General features: G+C 41.6%; 1 protein-coding gene across 5 annotated transcripts in view; it reads right to left on the bottom strand.

Annotated features, from left to right (window-relative positions):
• Positions 1-21390, bottom strand: part of LOC148890249 (disco-interacting protein 2 homolog B-A-like) — a 35358-nt gene that overhangs the window by 2985 nt on the left and 10983 nt on the right. Inside the window, exons 3-39 of one of the 5 annotated variants that reach the window (XM_089009301.1) lie at positions 20400-20552; positions 18751-18876; positions 17457-17783; positions 15807-15953; positions 15628-15645; positions 15113-15232; positions 14259-14456; positions 14040-14131; positions 13339-13449; positions 13123-13246; positions 12681-12790; positions 12307-12409; positions 12168-12232; positions 11656-11749; positions 11452-11571; positions 11253-11367; positions 10477-10616; positions 10264-10400; positions 10092-10172; positions 9873-10000; positions 9500-9614; positions 9185-9386; positions 7842-7954; positions 7608-7631; positions 6785-6865; positions 6557-6680; positions 6357-6478; positions 5946-6057; positions 4849-4958; positions 2935-3065; positions 2678-2846; positions 2427-2597; positions 2253-2314; positions 1508-1565; positions 1187-1261; positions 922-1096; positions 717-840 (exon numbers count right to left, since the gene is read on the bottom strand). In XM_089009301.1, coding sequence (XP_088865427.1) covers positions 717-840; positions 922-1096; positions 1187-1261; positions 1508-1565; positions 2253-2314; positions 2427-2597; positions 2678-2846; positions 2935-3065; positions 4849-4958; positions 5946-6057; positions 6357-6478; positions 6557-6680; positions 6785-6865; positions 7608-7631; positions 7842-7954; positions 9185-9386; positions 9500-9614; positions 9873-10000; positions 10092-10172; positions 10264-10400; positions 10477-10616; positions 11253-11367; positions 11452-11571; positions 11656-11749; positions 12168-12232; positions 12307-12409; positions 12681-12790; positions 13123-13246; positions 13339-13449; positions 14040-14131; positions 14259-14456; positions 15113-15232; positions 15628-15645; positions 15807-15953; positions 17457-17783; positions 18751-18876; positions 20400-20552 — 4477 coding nt within the window. The remainder of the gene's footprint in view (positions 1-716; positions 841-921; positions 1097-1186; positions 1262-1507; positions 1566-2252; positions 2315-2426; positions 2598-2677; positions 2847-2934; positions 3066-4848; positions 4959-5945; positions 6058-6356; positions 6479-6556; positions 6681-6784; positions 6866-7607; positions 7632-7841; positions 7955-9184; positions 9387-9499; positions 9615-9872; positions 10001-10091; positions 10173-10263; positions 10401-10476; positions 10617-11252; positions 11368-11451; positions 11572-11655; positions 11750-12167; positions 12233-12306; positions 12410-12680; positions 12791-13122; positions 13247-13338; positions 13450-14039; positions 14132-14258; positions 14457-15112; positions 15233-15627; positions 15646-15806; positions 15954-17456; positions 17784-18750; positions 18877-20399; positions 20553-21390) is intronic. The other 4 variants (XM_089009302.1, XM_089009305.1, XM_089009303.1 and 1 more) reach the window with 4 other exon arrangements.

Raw genomic sequence — 21390 nt, 5'->3', positions numbered from 1 at the left:
GACTACATAAACATTCAATGCAGCATAAGAAAACCTTCGGCTGTCTTCTTTCATCAGAAAAAAAGATAATTCCTAAGTTATATGGGTCTGGAGTTATATGAGCTTGAAATGGGGGCGGCTGTACAAAAGACAAATGCTTCCCCCTCGGAGGGAAAAAAATTGCTGGAAGTCTGACCGAAGCTTGAAACGCAGCCCCCCAGCAAGAAAAAACAAACCCCGACTAAATTCGGGAATTGTAGTAAATGAGTTCAGCTAAATTGGAAAAGCTATGTGGTTCTTAGAAATATAACATTTTAAAACTTTTTTCTTTTAAAATAATTCTGACCAGGCAATCTATCTGTATCCATCCATCCATCTAGCTACTTAGCTATCTAGGTAGCTGGCTGGCTAGAAAACTAGCTAGCTATTAACTACAGTATCGATTAGCTAGCTAGCTAGCTTTGTACGAGTGATTCCGGGCGGAGTGAACACTGGCGCGTGTGGCTGCCGCTGCTCGCCCACAGAAAAAACGCATCCTGTGACTATAAAGTGACCTTGACAGTTTTGAAAGGTGCTTATAAATGAAATGTATTCTTATTATTTGGAAATACTCATAAATCACTTTACATGTATTTCATGGCACCCTAAGCTCCTGTTAGTGTTTGGTGTATGTGCGCCAACGACAAAAATGTGAAATAAAATGGGTTATAAATCCTGTACGTCAAAGGCCTTCTCACCTCTCAGCGATACTGCGATGGGCACGAGACACTGACGTCTCAATATCAATGGGGTGGTAGCGAAGGCCTCGAAGCTCCAATGTCTCGTCCAATGAGCCCACCACAAAAAGAGCATCGTGACGATCTGAACAAGCAGACACGTGCGTATGATCTTATCTTCATGTTGTTCAAGATTTTCAATGAACAGTATTTGTGGTGATTTTACCTCCGCTGGCATCCAGAAGCTCTGTCCTCTTTACAAAACCCAAGTATCCAGTTCTGGCCCATAAAGTTTGCGGGTCTCCGAAACTAAGCTTGGTATTAAAGTGATCAGCCTGTAGACTCTCTTCTCCGTAGATGGTGTAGTAGCCACTGGCATTGTGAGGGCTATTCACCCAGACCTACGAGAAACAAGCTCAACATTGGTCCCAAGTCACTTTCATTTTGTATGGGTTATTAGAAAAACGGAAAAAAATGAATGTTCGGGGTACTTCTCCGAGATGAGAGTCTCCAAGTGGCCCTCTGGTCTCTGGATTTACGATTATGACTCGAACGCCTGGTAATATCTGGGGTAAGAAACAAAACATGGTCATAAAGTGGATTATTTTGAAGGATTTTTCTCTAGGGGTCCGCCAGTACTTGTGTTGTTTGAATTCCTCTGCTAGAGCCGACTAACTCAACTGCAGTCGACATACTGTACTGTGTCATAAGAGATCATCCAGCGTGCCCGTAGGAAATCATCCAATTTCATTTCGATGTGCCAGGGTTCAATAAAGTCTAGGAAGCAAGTGAACGACAAGACAGTAACTCACCTTCCCGGACTCCATCAGCGGAAGACTTTGGGGTGCTCCTCTCTCCACCAGCCTCACTCTGAAATGACATTGACAATATAAACGGCATTTACGCTGATATGATTGAAACATGTTAATAATAATAATAAGACATTTCATTTATACACGCCTTTCAAATCTCTCAAGGTCACTTTACAGTCACAGGATAAGTTTTTCTGTGGGTGAGATGCGGCAGCCACACGCGCCAGCATTTACTCAACCCGGAAGTCGCTGGGGCTATTAACTCATTCACTGCCAGATGTGCAAAGATGTGTCCACTCCAGTGTCAGGGTTTTTATCATTGTCACTGAAATTTCAGGACCCACAGAATATTGAGTTTTAGGACTACATAAACGTCCAATACAGCGTTAGAAACTTTAGATTATTTTCTTCAATCAGAAAAAAAGAGTTAATTCCTAAATGATATGGGTCTGGAGTTATATCAGCTTGAAATGTGGGCGGCTGTCCAAAATACAATGCAACACATACATATTGGTTTATATAGCGCTTTAACAACAGCTGAAGCTGCAACAAAGCGCTAAAATGGACAAAAAGTCAACGCTGCCCCCTGGTGGAAGGGAAAAAACGTTGACAAAGGCTATGGCCAGTGCTTTATCTGCACCATTCCCGACTAAATTCGGGAATGGCGCTCCACGTCATGCTTTTCAATTCCTGAATAAATTCAGGAATGGCAGTGAATGAGTTAATGACGACTGATGACGATTACCTGTCATGGCGGAGGGACTTCATGTCCACATAGACTGTGCAGGGATCTGGACCAGTGGTACCCTACCACAAACACATACACAGCGTTACACGAGTTACATATATGATGCCCCCAGATTGTTGTTGACCGAAGATACGGCGCAGATCGATTAACAACGATGGGCAGCTGACTCACCTGCAAGCAGACAGCCAGGTTAACCCTGGAGCCAAAAGCAGTACTGACGGCTCTGGTTGACAATCCCAGATCTTTAAACAGCTTGGAGAAGGAATGCGTGAGAGCCAGGCGAGGGCGCTCCTCTGCAATCACTACGCAACTCCGTACGCATGACAAATTGACCCCACGGGCCTGGAAAAAAAAACATACAGAAAGTCTCTCAGTTTTGAACACGAGGAAGCTCCCTCCATGATATGGATGGCGGTTTGCACCTTGAGCAACTCAGTTTGCGTGCCTAGGCCTTTAGTGCAAAACTCCATGACGGAGTAAGAGCAGAAGGTATCTCTGACGCGGTATTGACTGAGGGTGCTCAGCCACAGAGACAAACAACTCTCCAGCTCAAAAGGAGGTATGAGGATGGATTGGTGACCTGAATAAACACTACAGGGTGAGAAATCATAGGAGGGCAGCGTTAGAGGATAGCTCGTATGACCAACTGAAGGCGTACTGCAGGTTTAATTTACTGCACCTCGCGAGGCACCATAAGACGAAGCCCAGACCGCAGTAAGGATCCAGGCAGATGGCAATTTGGCGAGAAGAGTAGAGCTCACACTGCAGCTTTATGGAGCGGCACAGAGCGCTGATGGCTGCATGTGAAATCTGAAACAACAAAGGGACAAGAATGAACAACATGGCACTTACTTAATGGATATGTCTATTAATAGTGATATAGATTGAATGGGCTGAACAACCCAAGCTGAATTGTAGCTCTGAGTGCATTTGTGAGTTCATCAACAAATGACTGAAGAATTAGAGGACGAGCCGCAATCTCTTTCCATTTGGATGAATCGACTCAGACTGATGGGTGTGAATACCGTATTTTCCGGTGTATAAGGCGCACGCAAAAGCTTTCATTTTTTTCAATAGATGACCCTGCGCCTTAAACTATATGCCTTACATGTGAAGTCATAACAGGTCTCGCAAAGTAGTGTGTAACCCCAGGCGATGCTGTAGCACCTTATAATGTGGTGTCCCTTATATTTGGAAAACTTTTAGATATTTATATAATATATTTGGAAAACGTTTTTCATTCATTGAAGGCGCGCCTTATAGTTCGGTGTGCCTTATACACCGGAAAATACAGTACTCATTTGTCTCTATATGTGCCCTGTGAGTGGCTAGCGACCACTTGGGGGTATAGTCCGATTTAACTGAATTGTATTGCACACAGTCTGTAGCAATATAACTGAAAACAAACAACTACAAAAGATTCTACCAATGTATTGTAGTGTACAGACTTCCGACTGAACAAAAGTTGTTAACTGGACTGAAGATAAATCCACAATAATAAAAAGCCACTCTAATATTCGCAATGAACATTTCAAAAAAATGATTCTTTGTTTACCACTAGAGGGCACCCCCGTACAAATACTGTGACAATAACACACTTGACTAATCACGGCAACAGGAGAAAAAAGTACAGTAATCCCTCGTTTATTGCGGTTAATGCGGAATGGGATGATCCGCGATAGAGAAAATACCAGTATTGGCAAATTTACATGTGTTTGAGTACAAAAAAATATTTATAAGGCCAAACACAGTACAGGACACGCATGAAGAAGCACAGTAAATGTTTGTAGTACAGGACAAAACTGTAATGTAATAAAGTCCACTATAAACATACAGTATATGCAGTACAATATTTACAGGTACACTACTCGTCTTTCTTGATGTAACGCAATGTAGATTCATTGACATAATGGTGTGCAACAGCGGCATAACTTTCGCCTTCCCTCAGTTTGCCAAGTAAGTTTATTTTTTCACTCACTGGCATCATTTTTCTCTTGTTTTTGGGTTCGCTGGATGATTTAAAAAGCATATGGCGTTTAGGAGCCATTGTCGGGGGTGGGGGTGTATTTATGTACAGTAAGCAAAGTGATGAACATTTTGTTGAGATTAATCGTCGACTCATTATCAGGTGAAATGAAACCGATGTTTTTGGTTAGTTTTGTGCATTTACAGCACAGTAATGCTATTACTATTATAGTAATCTAATGAATGCTGTATGCTGCTCTCTGTGACCCACTGTTGTTTTACAGTACTGTACCGTAGTGACTTTCGCTGCCGGTTGCAGCCTGTTTTTTAGGTGAGAAAAAAATATGCGATGTATCAAGGGCTGTGATAATCGAACTGTGAAGTTGCAGGAAGTGAAAAATCAATAGTTTGTGCAAGCTTTGTTTTTACATTTCTCTTTGGGTCGTGAGACAGCCTGTGCATTTTTTAAATGTTTTTTTTATTTTTCGTCCATTCATCCAGAAATACTCATTGATGGTAGACCAGAAGGGACCAAGCTCAGGATTTGCCTTCGAGTTCTTCTGCAAAAATCCTTCAGAAAGCATATTTGTCCACCTTTGGAAAAAAAAATAATATTGTCTTATCTCACCTTGACCCCAGTGAGCATGCCTGTTGTGGAAACACTGAAGTCCAGATACGCAATCATCTCCGCTGTGGGCGGCTTATAGATTTGAGGAGGCCGACGGCGAGGAAGGTCGTCTGTGAACAACCACCGAGAGAGAAATTTATATAAAATAGGAAATAATGAAATACAAATTAAAAAAAATACATTAAAACGAATATTAATGGAAATGAAGTGTTGATTGTGGACAAAGGTGCTCATTCAAAGAAAAGTTAATAAAAAAATAAACTTAAAGGACAACCGATGTCACTTTTTTGTTTCTTAACTGACATAAAAAAAAACGTTTTATAGCATCTAAAATACCCAAAACATGCAGGCTGATATTTTTAGTCAAATGCAAAACACCAATAAAAATGATTTAGTGTCCAAAATCTGCAAAAAATTTAGCTGCGAATTGGGCATTTTCAGAAAGTCCCGCCCCCAGTTCGTGATGTCACACCAAGACGTCTTGCATTGCTGAAAAATCAAAACAATGGCTTCAGATTCGGAGAATATGCTTTCTTGTTACATATCCAGTTATGAATATGATTCAAATAGTTCTGAAGAGGAAAGCATACAAGTTTGAAATCGATTAAAGATTTTTTTCCGTGTCATTTTGAGGCAAACGGGCGGGGGGAATGTCTCACCCAAAAATGGCGACCAGCTCCCGTGAGGAATGAATCAGCCTGTTTCCACAGGCTGATAAATTCCTCCCATGGAGCTTGGATGCCCTCTTCTGGCGGCTTTTGGGTGCAACATCAAGGTTCTCAGACAAACAGTACATCAAAATACATTGACGTGATGAAGGACTGCTACAATGTGTCTTTTTGTCGGTCAGGGGGGGGTCCTTGAGTGACATCACGTACGGACTCGTCACCAACTCAAAAACAAGACTTCCTGAATATTCAGCGCGAGTCTTAAAACGTAAAATATGCGGTGGAATCTTTGTAAAATACGCTCAGTAGAAGTTATTTGAAGCCATTTTACAAATTATGGACACAACTTGTCCGGAGACGTCGGTTGTCTATGGTGCTGCAGGAATCAGCCACATGCGTGTGAAAAGAGTTGCATGTACAGTAGCTTACCAGTGTCAATGATTGTCGGCCATGTTTTAATGTTTACAGATGCAGCAGCCTCCTTGGAGCGCAGTATCCGCATTAGACTTTGAGTGGTGAGGATACAAGCCGCTTTACTGACCTGGTGACAACCAGTTAATATCAGAGTTAAATCCCTGCAAGAAACATTTTCTTTTTCAAACTTTGACAGGTAGAATTTCTCATTTATTTAACTTAAATGCTCACTAGTTTCAAAATTGTTAAGTTCTACACAAGCTTCGATCAAAGACCAAAATGGCCATCATGAAGAATTCCACTGCGTGCCAAATTATTAACAGTTATTCACATGTCAGATTAGAATTTCTTAAAGGGAAAGGAAACTTTTCATTTACAAATGATATAAATGAGCAGGATCGTAAATGAACACACAAATAAACTTACATCAATGATCATACGGACAGTAGGCAGTGTGGCCGCCAGATTCTGAGGGTGTGGAGGTCGGACGTTTACAGGGACGCAGCCGGCGTAGAGGCAGCCGTAAAATGACGCGATCAACTCAATACCTTCCAGGATGAGATGAAGAAAAGTCAGCTGATTGATCCACCAATCAAATCAATTGAAATAACAACAAAGGGACCTACCAGGAGGATAAAGCAAAACCACGTTCTCGCCAGTGTTGATGCTGCCTTTCTCCATCAACGCTGCGGCAATCTTCTCAGCTCGTTTGTGAAGTTGGACGCAGGTCGCCGTGCTCACTGCCGCACCCTGCAGGATGGGAAGGAAATCGCAGAGAGAGACCGAAACACAAAGTTTAGGAAATGCAAATCGATTTCATTATTATCATGTGATTTGTCAGATCAAATAGTTACCTTGGCATTAAGAAGCACGTAGAGAACATGATCTGCATCTGTCTGCGCCCGCCATTGTAGTGCTTCCGTCAAATATTGATGCTAGGGGGAAAAAATGTTTTTGTTTCATTTATAAGCCTTTTTATGTTAAATAAAGCGGGTAGGGACACTCACCAGCCACAACATTAGGTACACTGGCAGAAAATAATGCAAACTTAAATGCTACAACGCTAATAACTCTGTTTTGGACAACATTCATTTCACAAAATGTTGATTTTTGTAGTTGATGTTTGCAGTGGTGTAGAACGACATTGCAAGATACTGACACTTGGGTATCATGTAGCTACTGTATAAGGAGTATCAAAATCGAATATACAACAGGAGCATGATACCGTGCGGATGGATACCATTGCAAGTTGTAACCACTATCTTAAACATCATGTTAAAAGAGGACTTTCCAAAAGCAAAATATGTGCTTGTCTGTGATCCCGTTCGGTTGTGGAGGCATACAAAAGGGAAGTGCCCAGTGAATTTATCGGAGGGGCTTTGACCTGAATAAATCTAAATCTTATAAACCTACAAAAATCAAGACTTTTGCAAAAACAAAACAAAAAAAATACAATTAAAATGAAAAAAAAAAACAACAACAGCTTTTAAAAAGAGAATCAAAACTATAAAACAAAGGTTATACACATGACATGATACTGCACCTAATGTTTTGCATGTGTCAGGCAAAAACACAAGCAACCAAAATTCAAGCACAATACAGCACTGGCTAGAGCGTGAGAAAAAAAATAATAAACAGGGACATAAGGAAAATAGCGGAAGGGGCCATCATTCTTACCATGACGGTGGGCCACATACAGAGCTAAATCCACAAAGACAAGTAAAAACAGAGAGAGTTTGTTTTTTGAAACAACTCAGTCTAACCTGTGGCCTAAAACAGTATCTCTCTATCTCTATGCCGAACCATCAGACTGCATACTTGCGCTGAACATGAATATATTCCATCCTCTGAGGATAGGTTAAAGACGTTTTAAAAGCAGGCGGCTGTTTTAAAAGAGGGAGGCCAAACTACCTTCCGGACAAGATCATGGTCATCGATCATGCCAAGTTCTCTGCCCGCTGCCTGAGCGATCCTCTTCCCTGCCACAAGATTTCCCACCATCACGGAAGCTGGACCGACACCAACTAGAGAAAGTACAGTAAAGTCTCGTTATATCGATATTCTCGGGAGTCGGAAAAATATCGATATATCCGATCCTGCGGGCATGTAATTTTCTCCTTGAGTTCATAGAAATAGTATCGGAATAAGCAGTACTATCGATATAACCGATATCGATATAACAAAACTTTACTGTATTTGAATTTGTCAGTTATATCATGTGGTGTTTCATGGTTGTATTTTAAATACTATCAAGTCTATATATTTGAAGGAGCTGATGAAAAGAAAAAAGAAAGATTACAGACGCTCCCCTACTTACGAACATTCAAGTTACGAACAACGGTACATACGAACATTTTTGTAGTAACATATGTAGTATTCTCTCCAGTTGTACATGTACATATCTTGATAGTACATATATTTTATTAAATGTTTATTTTTCAGTACAAACCAATACAGGTCACTTATACATGCCTTAAACCATAACCTTATACAAACTTACAGTATATAAGCCTTAAACATACAAAATGTTCTTATCCCGTGACTGTAAAGTGTCCTTGAGAGTTTTGAAAGGTGCTTAGAAATAAATTGTATTGTTAACATCATTATTATTCTATAAAAAATATAACAGTGAAGCAATTTACAAACGAATTCACCTTACCAACATACATGTATCTCGTTCGTAAGCTGAGGAGCGTCTGTATTATCAGACATTTTCTCATTTAATTAAAAATGTATGCTAATGTTTCAAGCTTTCTAGTATCATCAATGTGCTATGTGATGAATCTATTCAAGAATGTGTTAAAGTACATTTATTTCTTTATTTACCGTATTTTCCGGTGTATAAGGCTCATTGCAGGCGCACCCCCAATGAATGGTGTATTTTAAAACTTTTTCCATTTATAAGGCACACCTTCAATGAATGAAATTAAAAACGTTTTCCAAATGTAATATGTATATAAATAGATAAGTTTTCCGAATATAAGGAATACCACATTATAAGGCGCTACAGTAGAGGCTGCGGTTATGCACTACTTCTACAAAAAAATGGAGTCGGTGGCTGCTAATAGTTGTTGCAAGACCTGATGTACCTTGATATGACTTTACATATAAGGTGCACCTGCGTATCAAGTGCAGGGTCATCTTTGGAAGAAAATCAAGGCTTTTGGGTGCGCCTTATACATCGTAAAAGACGTTGTTCGTTCAGTCGGTGGGTCGATTGTTCGTTCATTCATTAAACAATTACACACATTTACCTGGTTGCTTCTGACGGGGTTTCGGAAGGTTGGTGACACAAGTGTGAGGACACATTAGGATGTTGCAAGGGTGGAGGCTGCCTTCTAAGAAAAACTGCTTGGTGTCTGAGATGTGGATGCCCCCAAGAGGTGTTTTAGGTAAAGTGTTGGCTGGGACCAGCGCCAGGCAGTAGAGGCCCACCTGGTGGATACTGTCAATTGCCTGTTACAGTCAAAGAGGGATGGAATGTGGATCACTTTTATTTACAGCGGGCCACATTTCACAGAACATGTAAATCAACAGAGATGAAAACATTTTAGCTTGGCGAGTAGTACCTGAAGTACTCTGCTCATCCACTGGAAACTGTCCTCCTCACTTGCATCTGGCCTCTGCTCAGCCACAATTACGACTCTCTCATCATAGAACACAGTGACTGAAAACACAGCAATCCTGATACACACACACACACACACACACACACACACACACACACACACACACACACACACACACGCACACACACACACGCACGCACGCACGCACACACACACACACACACACACACACACACACACACACACACACACACACACGTCTGATTTTGTACATCGCACCGTTTTTGACTCCCTTCCTGTAACATCGCAAGTACAGTAATTCCAAATAGCATTTTAGTGAAGCAAGTATGGAACCGGTCAAGTATTCACTCACCTCCCACGATACACAGTCTTGACCGGTTCCACGGCAAGCGCGGTGGCCACTAAGTCGTCAGCGTTGTGTCTCCGTCCGCTCACCTGCAGGAGACCCTCGATTTTGCCGACGACAAAGATCAGACTGCCCTGTTGTTGCAAATTCGGGTTGTAAAAAAAGTATGGTAAGCAAGATGGGGGTTATATTAGGGGCTAATGTGATTAAAATTGTCCAACTTACTGGCCCAACAAAACCCAGGAGGCCTGAGCGCACAAATGGAATCTCTCCGATGGGAACGCCGTTAGCATTGACCGGTATCACCTAAGCATAAGGACAGAAAAAATACATGAAATAATGAATAAAATAAATGAAATAATTTATGCAGGAGGAACTTTCAACTCCTGTTCCATACCTCAAAAGTGTTTTTGGTGACCCCTGGCAGGCCGTAGTACATGGTGCCACCAGCCCGCGAGTTAATAATGATCTCACCTATCTCATCTGTTTTACACAACTGTGGGGGTCCGTCTGGTCTGACGATGCACATTAAAGCTGGACACATAGGATGGGGGGGGGCATTTTCATGGCTTCCTTGAGCTCGTTTTCCTGCGTTTTGCTTTAATCTCACCTCCTGGCATGACATGCCCTACGTCCTGCACGGTGAGGGCAGAATTTTTGTCCTCTGTGTTGACCCTGATGACACCGTGGCTCAGACCACCCAGGGAAAGGATGGCACGGGCAGGAAGTGGTGCACCCGGCAATCCAGGTCTACACGAACAAGGGATTAATTACGTTTATAATCGTTAAAGTAACTGTTAATGCTAATATTGGCTTGTAATATTTAACCTAACACACAGGCAGGAAGTGGTGCACCCGGTTCCAGGTCTACATGAACGAGGGATTGATCAAACATTGAGTTGTCAATCACAATTATCTAAATCACTCCCCAATAGATATTTTTCTTTTTAAATTGAAGCAGCATGATTTTAATTAGTCATTATGAGTTATCGACAGGTTGTAAAAATGGAGACATCCATTTCATCTAAAAATACGCCAAAAGTGGGGTGTTGTGTTGGATTGGATTAGCCTTTCTTAGTCTTGCAGTGGAGGAATTTACATTTCACAGTAGCAAAGTGATAAAAGCAAGAGGACAGGAAAAGAAGAAGTAGAAAAACAAAATTGGGCAACGGGTTAGCATGATTGCCTCACAGTGCAAGCCTGTGACCCTCAGACAGCACATTGTACAAGTTCTTGACACTATGTCTGACAGTTCTGATGTTTCGGGTTCAAATCTCAACTTTGACCTTTCTGGATGGACTTAGCATGCTCTTCCTGTACTCAAGTGGGTTTCCTCAGCCTCCTCAGAAAATGTATGGATGCTAATGCGTGTCATTCAATCCATACCTGCGTATTGCCACCGTCATGGCCTCGGGGGAAGTGGCGCAAGGACAGATGACCTCAGGCTTCAGCCCGTGGGATTGGAAAACGTTCAAGAAGGCATCGCAGGAAGAAACCGACCCTAAAATAACGCAAAATGAAATGGGCAAGGCTCAACGTATGACTGAATATGCTGTTTGGAGAAGGGAAAAAAAGGATTTCTCACAAGGGTTGGCGCCATCAGCAACAATCAGCATACGTAACGACACCAGGCTGATGTCTCTCTGCTCCCGGTGGGCCATCATGGCCCAGTGCAAGTCCCGACACTTCACCAAAGCTAATCGCGCTGTGGAATAAGAATTTACACACTGTCGTACCTATCAAGCGTCTCGAGCAAGTTATTCTCGGGAGGCCAAAAGTATTTTTTTACCTTTGTGGATGTGAACCCTTTGTACCCAGGAGAGAGGACACGCCTTCATGACTGAATAGGGAACACTGATCGTGTGGACCCGATTCATCACAGCCTGTATGAAAACAACATCTGATGTTTTAACAATACATCTGATACTGTGATCATCTTATTTAGCAACATAAGATCACTCAGTATAATAATAAACAATAATAATAATAATAATAATAATAATAATAATAATACATTTCATTTATAAGCACCTTTCAAAACCCTCAAATTAACTACAGTATACAGTCACAGAATAAATTTAATGGAGGGAAGTAGTACTACGGGGTTTGATCAAATAGCACCAGATAATAACTGTACCAATCTATAATTTAAATATGAACAACAAATGATTAATTGTGAATTTTAACACATCCAAAACAACACTTCATGCTTCCGGTGCAATCGTGCATTACTGTGAATGGCTAAGCCGTCATTTGACATTGAATGCACATTACTTCTATACTGTATACCCGTATACTCACCGTAAGCACCCCATGCCAGAGACCCATGTCCTTTTTACAGTCTAAGACATTTACTAATGTTTCACCTGTGACAGACAAATATAAGACATTTAAAATCTCAGACAAAAGTAGAACATTGAGAAAATCTATATTCAGTCACCCTCGCAGTAGTTGCAGGCCTGAGTCAGCGCCTGGCAGTGGGTTAGCATGGCGACCTTAGACACCGCCACACCGACCACGGTGCCCTCTTTATTTGCCTTGTACTGCGTAAGGAGGGAGAGAAGGAACAGTATCATATTTCAGATCAAGTGAGACTCGTCTATTTTGTTTTTCTACTTCTTTCTTTCCTCTCCTATTCCTTTCATCACTTTGCTGTTGTGAAATGTAAATTTCTCCACTGGGAGACAAATAAAGGTAAATCCAATCCTTTTTTGCACCCGTTTATCGTCAAGATTGAGAAGTTTTAGCCTTGCAACTGAATAAGAATGAGAGGAAATGGACATATGGATATTTCAAGAAAAGCAGCTTTGTCACCTCAATATAGGCGGGGTCTGTGTTGGCTGTCGGGATGTGCGGCTGCCAGTCTTTTGAAGGTTTGGTCAGGTACTTTGAGTCCGTAATCACCCACTTCATTCGAGGCCAACCTGGCAGATGTCACCAATGAAGGTAAATGCATGGAAGCGTCATTTTAAAATGATTTCAGAAAGCAGAGATCATGCCTGCCTGGAGTTTTTTTTGGGTTAATTGTGTGGAATTTCTCAGTGACGTAACCATAATAGGTGCGGCAGATTCAGTCTCGACTGCTTCGTGGTGTAAGAACAGCATCCACCTTTACTAACTAGCCTGGATAGCATTAACCTGCTACATAAGTACGGCCTGTGCATCGCAACAGGAGCTCAGAATATCTACTTATCGATGATTGCAGCTGAGACGTAATTGGAATGTTATGAAATAGTAAACTTTATGATTTTACAACCTTTGAACTGCATTATTTCTCCAGTGGGGGTCTTGGGTAGACCCTTCAGACATATCTCGCTGGTCAGCGCAAGGCCCACACCACAGCTACCGAGGAGAAAGCCCACCTGGCTGATGCCCGCATCCTACATGTCCAACACACACACACACACGTGCAAATGTTATAATTGTTTTCATTCTTAAGGGATGATCAACATTTACTGGAGAAACACCTCACCTTGCGTGAGAGTGGCACCTCTATTGGGACTGGTATGACCTCAGCGAGGAGGCAGCCATAGAAGGCCACCCAGAACATCCCAGGGTCACTGTTGGGGTACACCAGTGCCACCTACAAAGTCATAAAATGGACATTATGTTGTTTTTATAAACATAAAGCGCCAGTTAACTGAATCGCTGTGTTCCTTAAGCGGATATTGGATTCTGATTGTTTGTTTCCCGTATGTAAAAGGGGACCTTTTATGTGCTTTTTGCATAGTCCTGCAGACTATGGACAGATAGGACGACGGGAAAAAAATAATTGTCACTGTCCTTCTCACTTTCGAGGACTTGCACACTGCAAGAACCAAAACAAGGGCATGGAAAAATTCTACTGGACCTTCTGCACCCTGCCCACCACCTTTTCCAGCGACTCCCTTTAGGCAGGTGCTACCGATCCATGCGCACCAAATCCAGCATTTAAACATTTATTACATTAGCCTTTATTAGTGTTGTCCATACTTATTTGTCATGTCTTTTTATGATGATATTAGTGCAGCATGTTCGACCAAAGACAAATTCCTTGTGTGTTCTACACACTTGGCCAATAAAGATGATTCTGATTCTATCAAATGACAACAATTGAGCAATCAAAACCCCTCCCACCTCTGCACTTAAAGGGAACACAGTATACATTTATGGTAGACTCCTTTGTGTCCTCACCCTGTTTCCAGGTTTAAGAATCTGCTCATTTTTGGTACCCAGCTTGTTTAGGAGAGTGTAGGCAAGTTTCACGCTGCGACTCCAGAGCTTTCCTAAAAGATAAATTGCACATATAAATGCTGCAAAAGACAATTCATTCAAGAGCAGATGAAAACTCAGAGCCAACTTTCAACTCATACTTATTGCCAATTTGAAGACATTGATACAATCGCCTCTCACCATAAGTCAGTGTGTAGAGCGGTTTCCCTGTGATGTCAAGCGCTGTGAGGGCGGGGCTTTTCCCTTGCGTCGCCCCCCATCGAGCCAACGCAGCCTGCAGGGCTGGGGGCCAATTACTGACCACCCCTAAGGGTTCACCCTTCACCGGGATGATCTGACGGCCTTCTGGTTTGGGTGTGTTCGGATCTGGCTGGGGAACTGCGAACAGCAGAAGGAAAGACGACTGTGTCAGTGCGTTATAAGTCATTCACTGCCAGACAATGAACAAAAATGTGTCCAATCCAGTGCCAGGGTTTTTGTCATTTTCACTCAAATCGAAGGACCCACAGAATTTTGAGTTGTAGAACTACATAAACATTCAATTCAGCGTAAGAAACCTTAGACTTTCTTCTTTCATCAGAAAAAAAAATAGTTAATTCCTAAATTATATGGGTCTGGAGTTATCTGAGCTTGAAATGGGGGCGGCTGTACAAAATACAATACAAATACATAGTGATTTATATCACGCTTTAACAACAGCTGAAGGTCTAACAAAGTGCTAACATGGACAAAAGGAAAATGCTACCCCCTCACGCGAGGGAAAAACATTGCAAGAGGTCTGACCAGCGCTTTATCAGCACCTCGTGCAAGAAAAACCAAAACCCAAACTAATTCGTGAATGGCGTTCCACGTCATGCTTTTCCCAAATAAATTCGGGAATGGCAGTGAGTGAGTTAATGTGAGGTAGTGGAAAGCGGATGTGGAAAAAAAGAGCAACAAAGTGGAAATATAATAAAATTTCAAAAACAAGCACATCTATTGTATCATATGCTTGTACATGCACACAAAATGCTTGACTGATGGGAGTGTCTCACCTTCAACTATCTCCTCAGAGTCATCGGTGAAGAACTCACTGAGGGGGGGCCTCTTTGGTCTCTTCAGCGTGTTGAGAAGTTGCTGGATCTTGGTGGACACTCTGCTGTTGACTGGCACCCCTACAAAGCCCAAGAATGGTGGAGGGATGTCGTGAGTTTGCAAGACATCATCACAAGCACCTTGCTCGTGCACAGACAAACAAAAATGTCACCGTTTGGGCATCATCTCTTACTCACAGTATGCTGCTCCTCAACCCACAAAATGTGACTAATCAAACATTTGGAGTGAAAACCATTGGTGTCATGATTGGGAATGAAAAAGCAGCACACCTTGAGTGGGATCATCACAGGGAAAACAAGGTGAGAGAGTTGGGTCGAGTGTTTTTTGGACTGGGACTGAGTGTCCACTGTGCGTATTGATCTCTGTATGCATTTATTACAAACACGAGGGGAGAAATAGGGTAAAACAAGCATAGGCACAAGGCTGCGGACAGTACATGAAGACATTTCCTTACTCTGGAGATTAATTCTTCCTATCGGCCCGTCAAAAACGTGACAAGAGCAGAAAAAGAGTGAGAGCAGAAGAAAGCAGCAAAGGCCGATTAATGAGACAATTGGAATTCAATTTAGAGATTGATTCAGAGAAGCTGCCACACAGTATAAAAGAACAAACAGTTGCAAGGTCGCTGATTACCGTCTGCAGTTTCCATCATGCTAGAGCGACTGTGCCCTCGAGTCATCCCACGGACCGTTGCGTTGGACGGCAAGTCAACCCGCGGGCCTCTGGCCGGCAGGAGGACTGCATTGACATCTGATGGTTGGGCGATGTTTTCAGGCGGGGCTGTATGAGGAATCAAAAAAAGACCCAATCGTAAGGAGCATTTGTGAAAGTATATTAATTCTGTGATGATTATGATGCAGCTCAGAACCAAGTTGAAAATAGAAGATGGTCACAAGATTGATCTGGATTTAATCACACTCTATTGCATGTTGCATGTTGTCTAATTACTGTATTTCAGTTTTTTTTCTAAATATATTTAACTGACATATTATTCCTCAAAATATGAAGCAAAATGCAAGACTTTTAAGTATAAATTATGATCACTGGAGGTGGGCTTTATGGGCTCAATTAACTCTTAGTTCACTGCCATTCACCAATTAATTTTGGGAATTGAAAATATGACAGAGCGCCATTCCCGAATTTGTTCAGGTTTAGTTTTTTTCTTGTTTGGGTGCCGATAAAGCACTGTCCATGGCCTTTGGCAATGTTTTTTCCCTTCCAGAAGGGAGCAGAATTTCCCTTTTTTTCCCATGTTAGCGCTTTGTTCCAGCTTTAGCTGTTGTTAAAGCGCTATATAAACCAATATGTACATATTGGATTGTATTTTGGACAACCACCCTCATTTCCAGCTCATATAACTCCAGACCCATATAATTTAGGAATTAACTCCTTTTTCTGATGAAAGAAGAGAGTCTCAGGTTTCTTACGCTGCATTGGTTGTTTATGTAGTCCTAAAACTCAATATTCTGTGGGTCCTGGAATTCAAGTGACAATGACAAAAACCCTGGTACTGGAGTGGAGACATTTTTGTATGTCTAAATGACTAACTTCAAAAAGATATAGGTGAAGAAACTGTGTGCATATTTAGTCAATCAAAAAGAAAAATGATACCATCATGGACCGATTATTAATTTATGTGTGTATGTATTTATTTATTTATCTGTTTTTTTTGTGCTCATGCTTTAGGTAAGTTCCCACCAAAAAATGACAGTTTGCCACGTTTTACTGTGTCTGCGGTCTTGTTAAGACTATTGAACAGCGGAACATTATTGCCTAAAACCTAATGTACAGTATATTGTGAGTATATAAGTAATATTTGAGCCAAATAAACAATAATGACTAATAAAAATGTCTTTTGGAATGTTACACCTTTTTGGCTTAAAATTACAATTTATTTTCCTGTGTGCTCATACCTGGTCTAAATTATGACAACGTATTCATGAATTATAAACCCGTCTATGTTGGCTCTCAGTCGTTTCACTCCTCATCCGAAGAGCTTCATCAGCGAACTAAAGTTGTGCAGGTAACTCTGGCCCTATATATATACCTGTATATCCCGAATGGACAGAGGTGGTGGAACCAGACCTCTGCTCTGATAGGTCCCTGTTCTAAGAATGAATTAATCCATCACCTAATTTGTTGAATAATAACTGTATGAATTATATACATATACATATATACTGTATATTTACCACTCTCCGCAATACGGAATGCCCTTACATAAATTACAACTTACTTTGTTTAAAATAAACATGTTCAGCTAAACCCAGTCGACTGGCTCACCAATGCGACCGTGAGCCATTATATTGGTGATGGCAGCAGGATGCGGCGGAGGTGGTTGGTGCTGGGGCTGGTGCTGCGGCTGGTACTGAGGCTTGTACAGAGGTTGGTGCTGAGGCTTATACTGAGGCTGCGGCTGGATATGAGGCTGCGGTTTGGCCTCTCCGTGGGACAAAGTGGAGGAGGCCGATGAGGATGTGGAGGAGCCAAGGGCCGAGCGGTTGATCCAACAGTCGGGGCCTTGAAGGCCGGGATTGAGTAAAGGTGCAGGGATGACCAGCGACGACTGCCTGCGAACTGATGTCTCATCCTCAGAAGCCGACGAGGAGTCTAACAGGAAATGGTGAGCCATTAGATTTAAAAAGCAAGTTTCTACTTGGTAGTTGATGTGTATATAAAAGAAGTCCAAGAGGGCGCCCGAGTAGGGAGCCGTCAGCAAGTGCTCTCACAAGCCTTGCTTTTTTGTGGTTGTTTTTGTGTTTTCTATTGTCACTTTGAGTTGTTCTACATTGTGTGGAATGGATATGGATTGTTTTTCAGCATTTTTGGCAACAACATTTATCAAGGAGGAGACTGTGTTGGGCGGTTGCACCTTTTCGGCAGCATGAGTACGCCAGCACTGTTTTTGATTTGGGACAAATGCCAGTGCCGTTTGACTGTCATGCAATTGTGATTTTTTTGGGCCTGTAATGGGCAGCATTTTCACACCCCGCTTTGTTCAGCGGAAAGGTGGGTGCTGTTGGACAGTCTGCGGCTGGATGGATGCATGGCTCGAGGAGCCCGCAATGGGAAGAAAGGAGCGTCAGCGCAGAGCGGCTTGGAATTGAAGCGGATTTACGTGGGACAGGAGATGTGAGACAGTCTTTTTTCTACTGCTTCATGTTTGCTTTTAACATTTAGCTTGTAGCAGACGTGCACATTTCACCATGATATATCTGATCCACTGGTGAAAATGATGCTTTGATCCTCTCCTCTTTTATCTAGAACTGCTTCATACAACAAAGAGGGTGCTGAAAATTGAATGGCTGTGTCTTTTGTGTTGTGTCACATTATTTGTTACTTGGTTTTTTGTTGTTGTTGTTGTTGTTGTTGTTGTTGTTGTTGTTTTGACTTCAAGATGGCACCGCGAGAGTGGCTACCTTTACAGCAGGTCCAGTATTTAGTTTTTCTACATTTCCTTTCCTCTTCCTTCGATAACTTTGCTGCTGTGAAATGTAACTGTCTCCACTGCAAGACTAATAAAGGCTAATCCAATCAAATCCAATCCAATAAAGGGCCTCCGTTCCCTCTTTCCTACCTGGTGGTGTGCGCATTTCGATGGGGGACGGCACATAGGTTGAACGCCGTTTAGTAGGCATGGGCAGTGCCATCTTTTCTTCTTTATGTTTCGCCAGAGCGGCTTGTACTGCTTCTGAGTGAATATCTGAAAAAAAAAAAACAAGAAAAAAATGCTTTACTTCATAGAAAAGAGTATCGACTAGTAATCAAGTAATAATGAAATGAAACATCTTTGTTTCATAGCAAACTTTTTACACCTTTATGTAATATATTTTTTACACCTTTATGTAATATATGTAATATGTTGTACCTCTGTATATTCAAAAGTTGTGTCATAAAAATCCTCAATATAGAAATTATAATCACAAATAAAGCCATATGCTTTTTTTCCAATTCAATGGACAAGTAGACCTCCATAGCATAACACATCCACTTAATTTAAATAAGGTAGCTACAAAAATATCCATTTTTTTCACACCACAGTCAATATTTTCCCAATAAATAACTACACATGTCCCTAAATCAGCCAGTTTTATGATTGTACTGAGAAAAACAACAAAGAACCCATTTTGTTCCGAACACAATGAGCTCTGTAAAAACATCATGTAACATTTGTAATCATTTTACAAAATAATTTGTTGACGAGGAAGAAACAGAAGAAAGGCCGCCTTTTCTCACAGAAAGCGTCATCTAACAAGAGGAGGCTAACTGTTCATTAACCCACGCACATAATTGCAGATCCTTTCGCTTGATGACACCCACAAGCACATTAGAATTTACATGGGCAGCCACGCGTTCACCATGTGGTATATGTAAGCAACCCACTCTGTGATACAGACTGACTTCATTCCGCCATCAAAATATACAATAAATTAATTAATAAATGAAACGCAGCTCTCATTGAGCATCACACTTACATAATTGCTGATCTTTTTGCACATATTAGCGGTTCGTGCAGTGGAGAGGCTGATTCCTTCCACGTCTGGGAGGTTAAATACAATGTCGCTATGGCAATAGCAGGGTGAGGGAATCACGACACGTTTTGTTTTACCAAAGCGGAATCGTAGCGTTTATAAACACTCGCTTTTTAATGTACGATCCAAGTCCAAAATATAAATTATTTCCAAACAAGAGAGATCAATCGTTTGAATATTCTGCTTGAATACTTGTACAGCACATTTTCAGGAAGTTTAAACATAATCAGGGCGTAAAGTCAATTGTGTTAGTCATAAGGGATTTATATGCCTCAGTGGCAATTAATAAATACTTCGATCTCCATTGTTTTGGAACAAAAGCAGGTCAGTTGTGATATCTGAAATGTCTTTTGGTCACAACAAAGCTCCAACCAAGAGGAGGAGGAGGTAAAGGACAGCGAAGAGGTGTGATTCATTCCGGAGAGAGATTCATTTCAGTCTCACTTCTGACCGCAATTCCACTGCTGAGTTGTATTTTCCCCCCTGATAGATCAACATTCCTGTGTTCTCCAAAAGACTGACTCCCACACACAGGGAAGTGATGTCATTTTGCAAAGAGGAGAGTCCTCCTTGAGGGGGGGGGATCGCTCGGCAGCTGCTAAATTGTCCCCGGTGAAAAAAAATGACTGTGTTTTTCTAAATTGTAAATTAGAAATGGGATAGAGTGAAGCCTCGCACAATTCCATGTTCACACCTGATCTGTAGCGGTCATCCCTCGTTCCGCCGTTGCGATGTGTCCTACGGGAGCGTCGTTCATGGTAACGGGATGAGCTGGAAGGGGGAGGCCCATGGCTGGATGAGGAACTGGGAGCGGGCAGCTGGACATTGTTCTTTGGGGGCGGTTCTACTGTGGGAGGGGAAAAAAACAAAATATACTCAAGAATTAATGTTTATATTAAACTCAGAGAACTTTCCTGAATGCTTTTGTTGCCAAAACAGACTTATTAGGAACTTTTGAATCGAATTTTGAATTGAAGAAAAAAAACAGTGAATTATTCTTTCATTCCATTCAGTACTTTAAAGCAGCAGCTGACAGCAAAATTAGACAAAGGAAATGAGAGACAATTCAAATTAATCCATCAATTAATATTTCATTAGTCAGTTAATGCTTTGGCGAATCAATCCATTTCCTATAGTGCTCTGCTTCATTAAGGTGGAAGTAAATGCCGTCAATTGCAACCATTCATACATATATACTCTACCCTTGTGTAAGAGGAAGCAAGGAAAACTCTGTTTAGTTTTTGGCACATCTAATAATGGCTGGTCAGCAGACCTGAGGCTCCGGGAAGGTGTGTAGAGGTGAAAGAGCTTGGAGAACTAAGGAGGAGCAAGGCCATTTAAAGATTTAAAAACAAATCTAAAATGTATAGGCAGCCAGTGAAGGGATGCCAGAGTAAGTTATATGCTCCCTCTTATGAGTATCAGTCAAGAAGCGAGCAGCAGCATTCTGGACCAGCTCGAGATGCTTCATGGAGGATTGGCTGACTCCAAATCAAAGCGCATTACAGTCATCAAGCCGAGATGTACCAAAGGCACAAATTACTGCTTCAAGGTGCTCATGAGAAAGGAGAGGTTTTATTTTAGCCAGCTGCCGAAGATGAAAGAAGCTGGATTTAACAGCAGCACCAATTTGTCGGTCAAGTTTAAAGTCCCAATATACAGTTTTCAGCTTCTAAACCTCCTCC

This window comes from Hippocampus bargibanti, linkage group LG12, assembly GCF_051943395.1.
Source record: "Hippocampus bargibanti isolate YZ-2025 linkage group LG12, ASM5194339v1, whole genome shotgun sequence".
NCBI lineage: Eukaryota > Metazoa > Chordata > Actinopteri > Syngnathiformes > Syngnathidae > Hippocampus > Hippocampus bargibanti.
The sequence above is the reverse complement of the archived record's forward strand: the minus strand, read 5'-3'. Positions and strand labels throughout refer to the sequence as shown.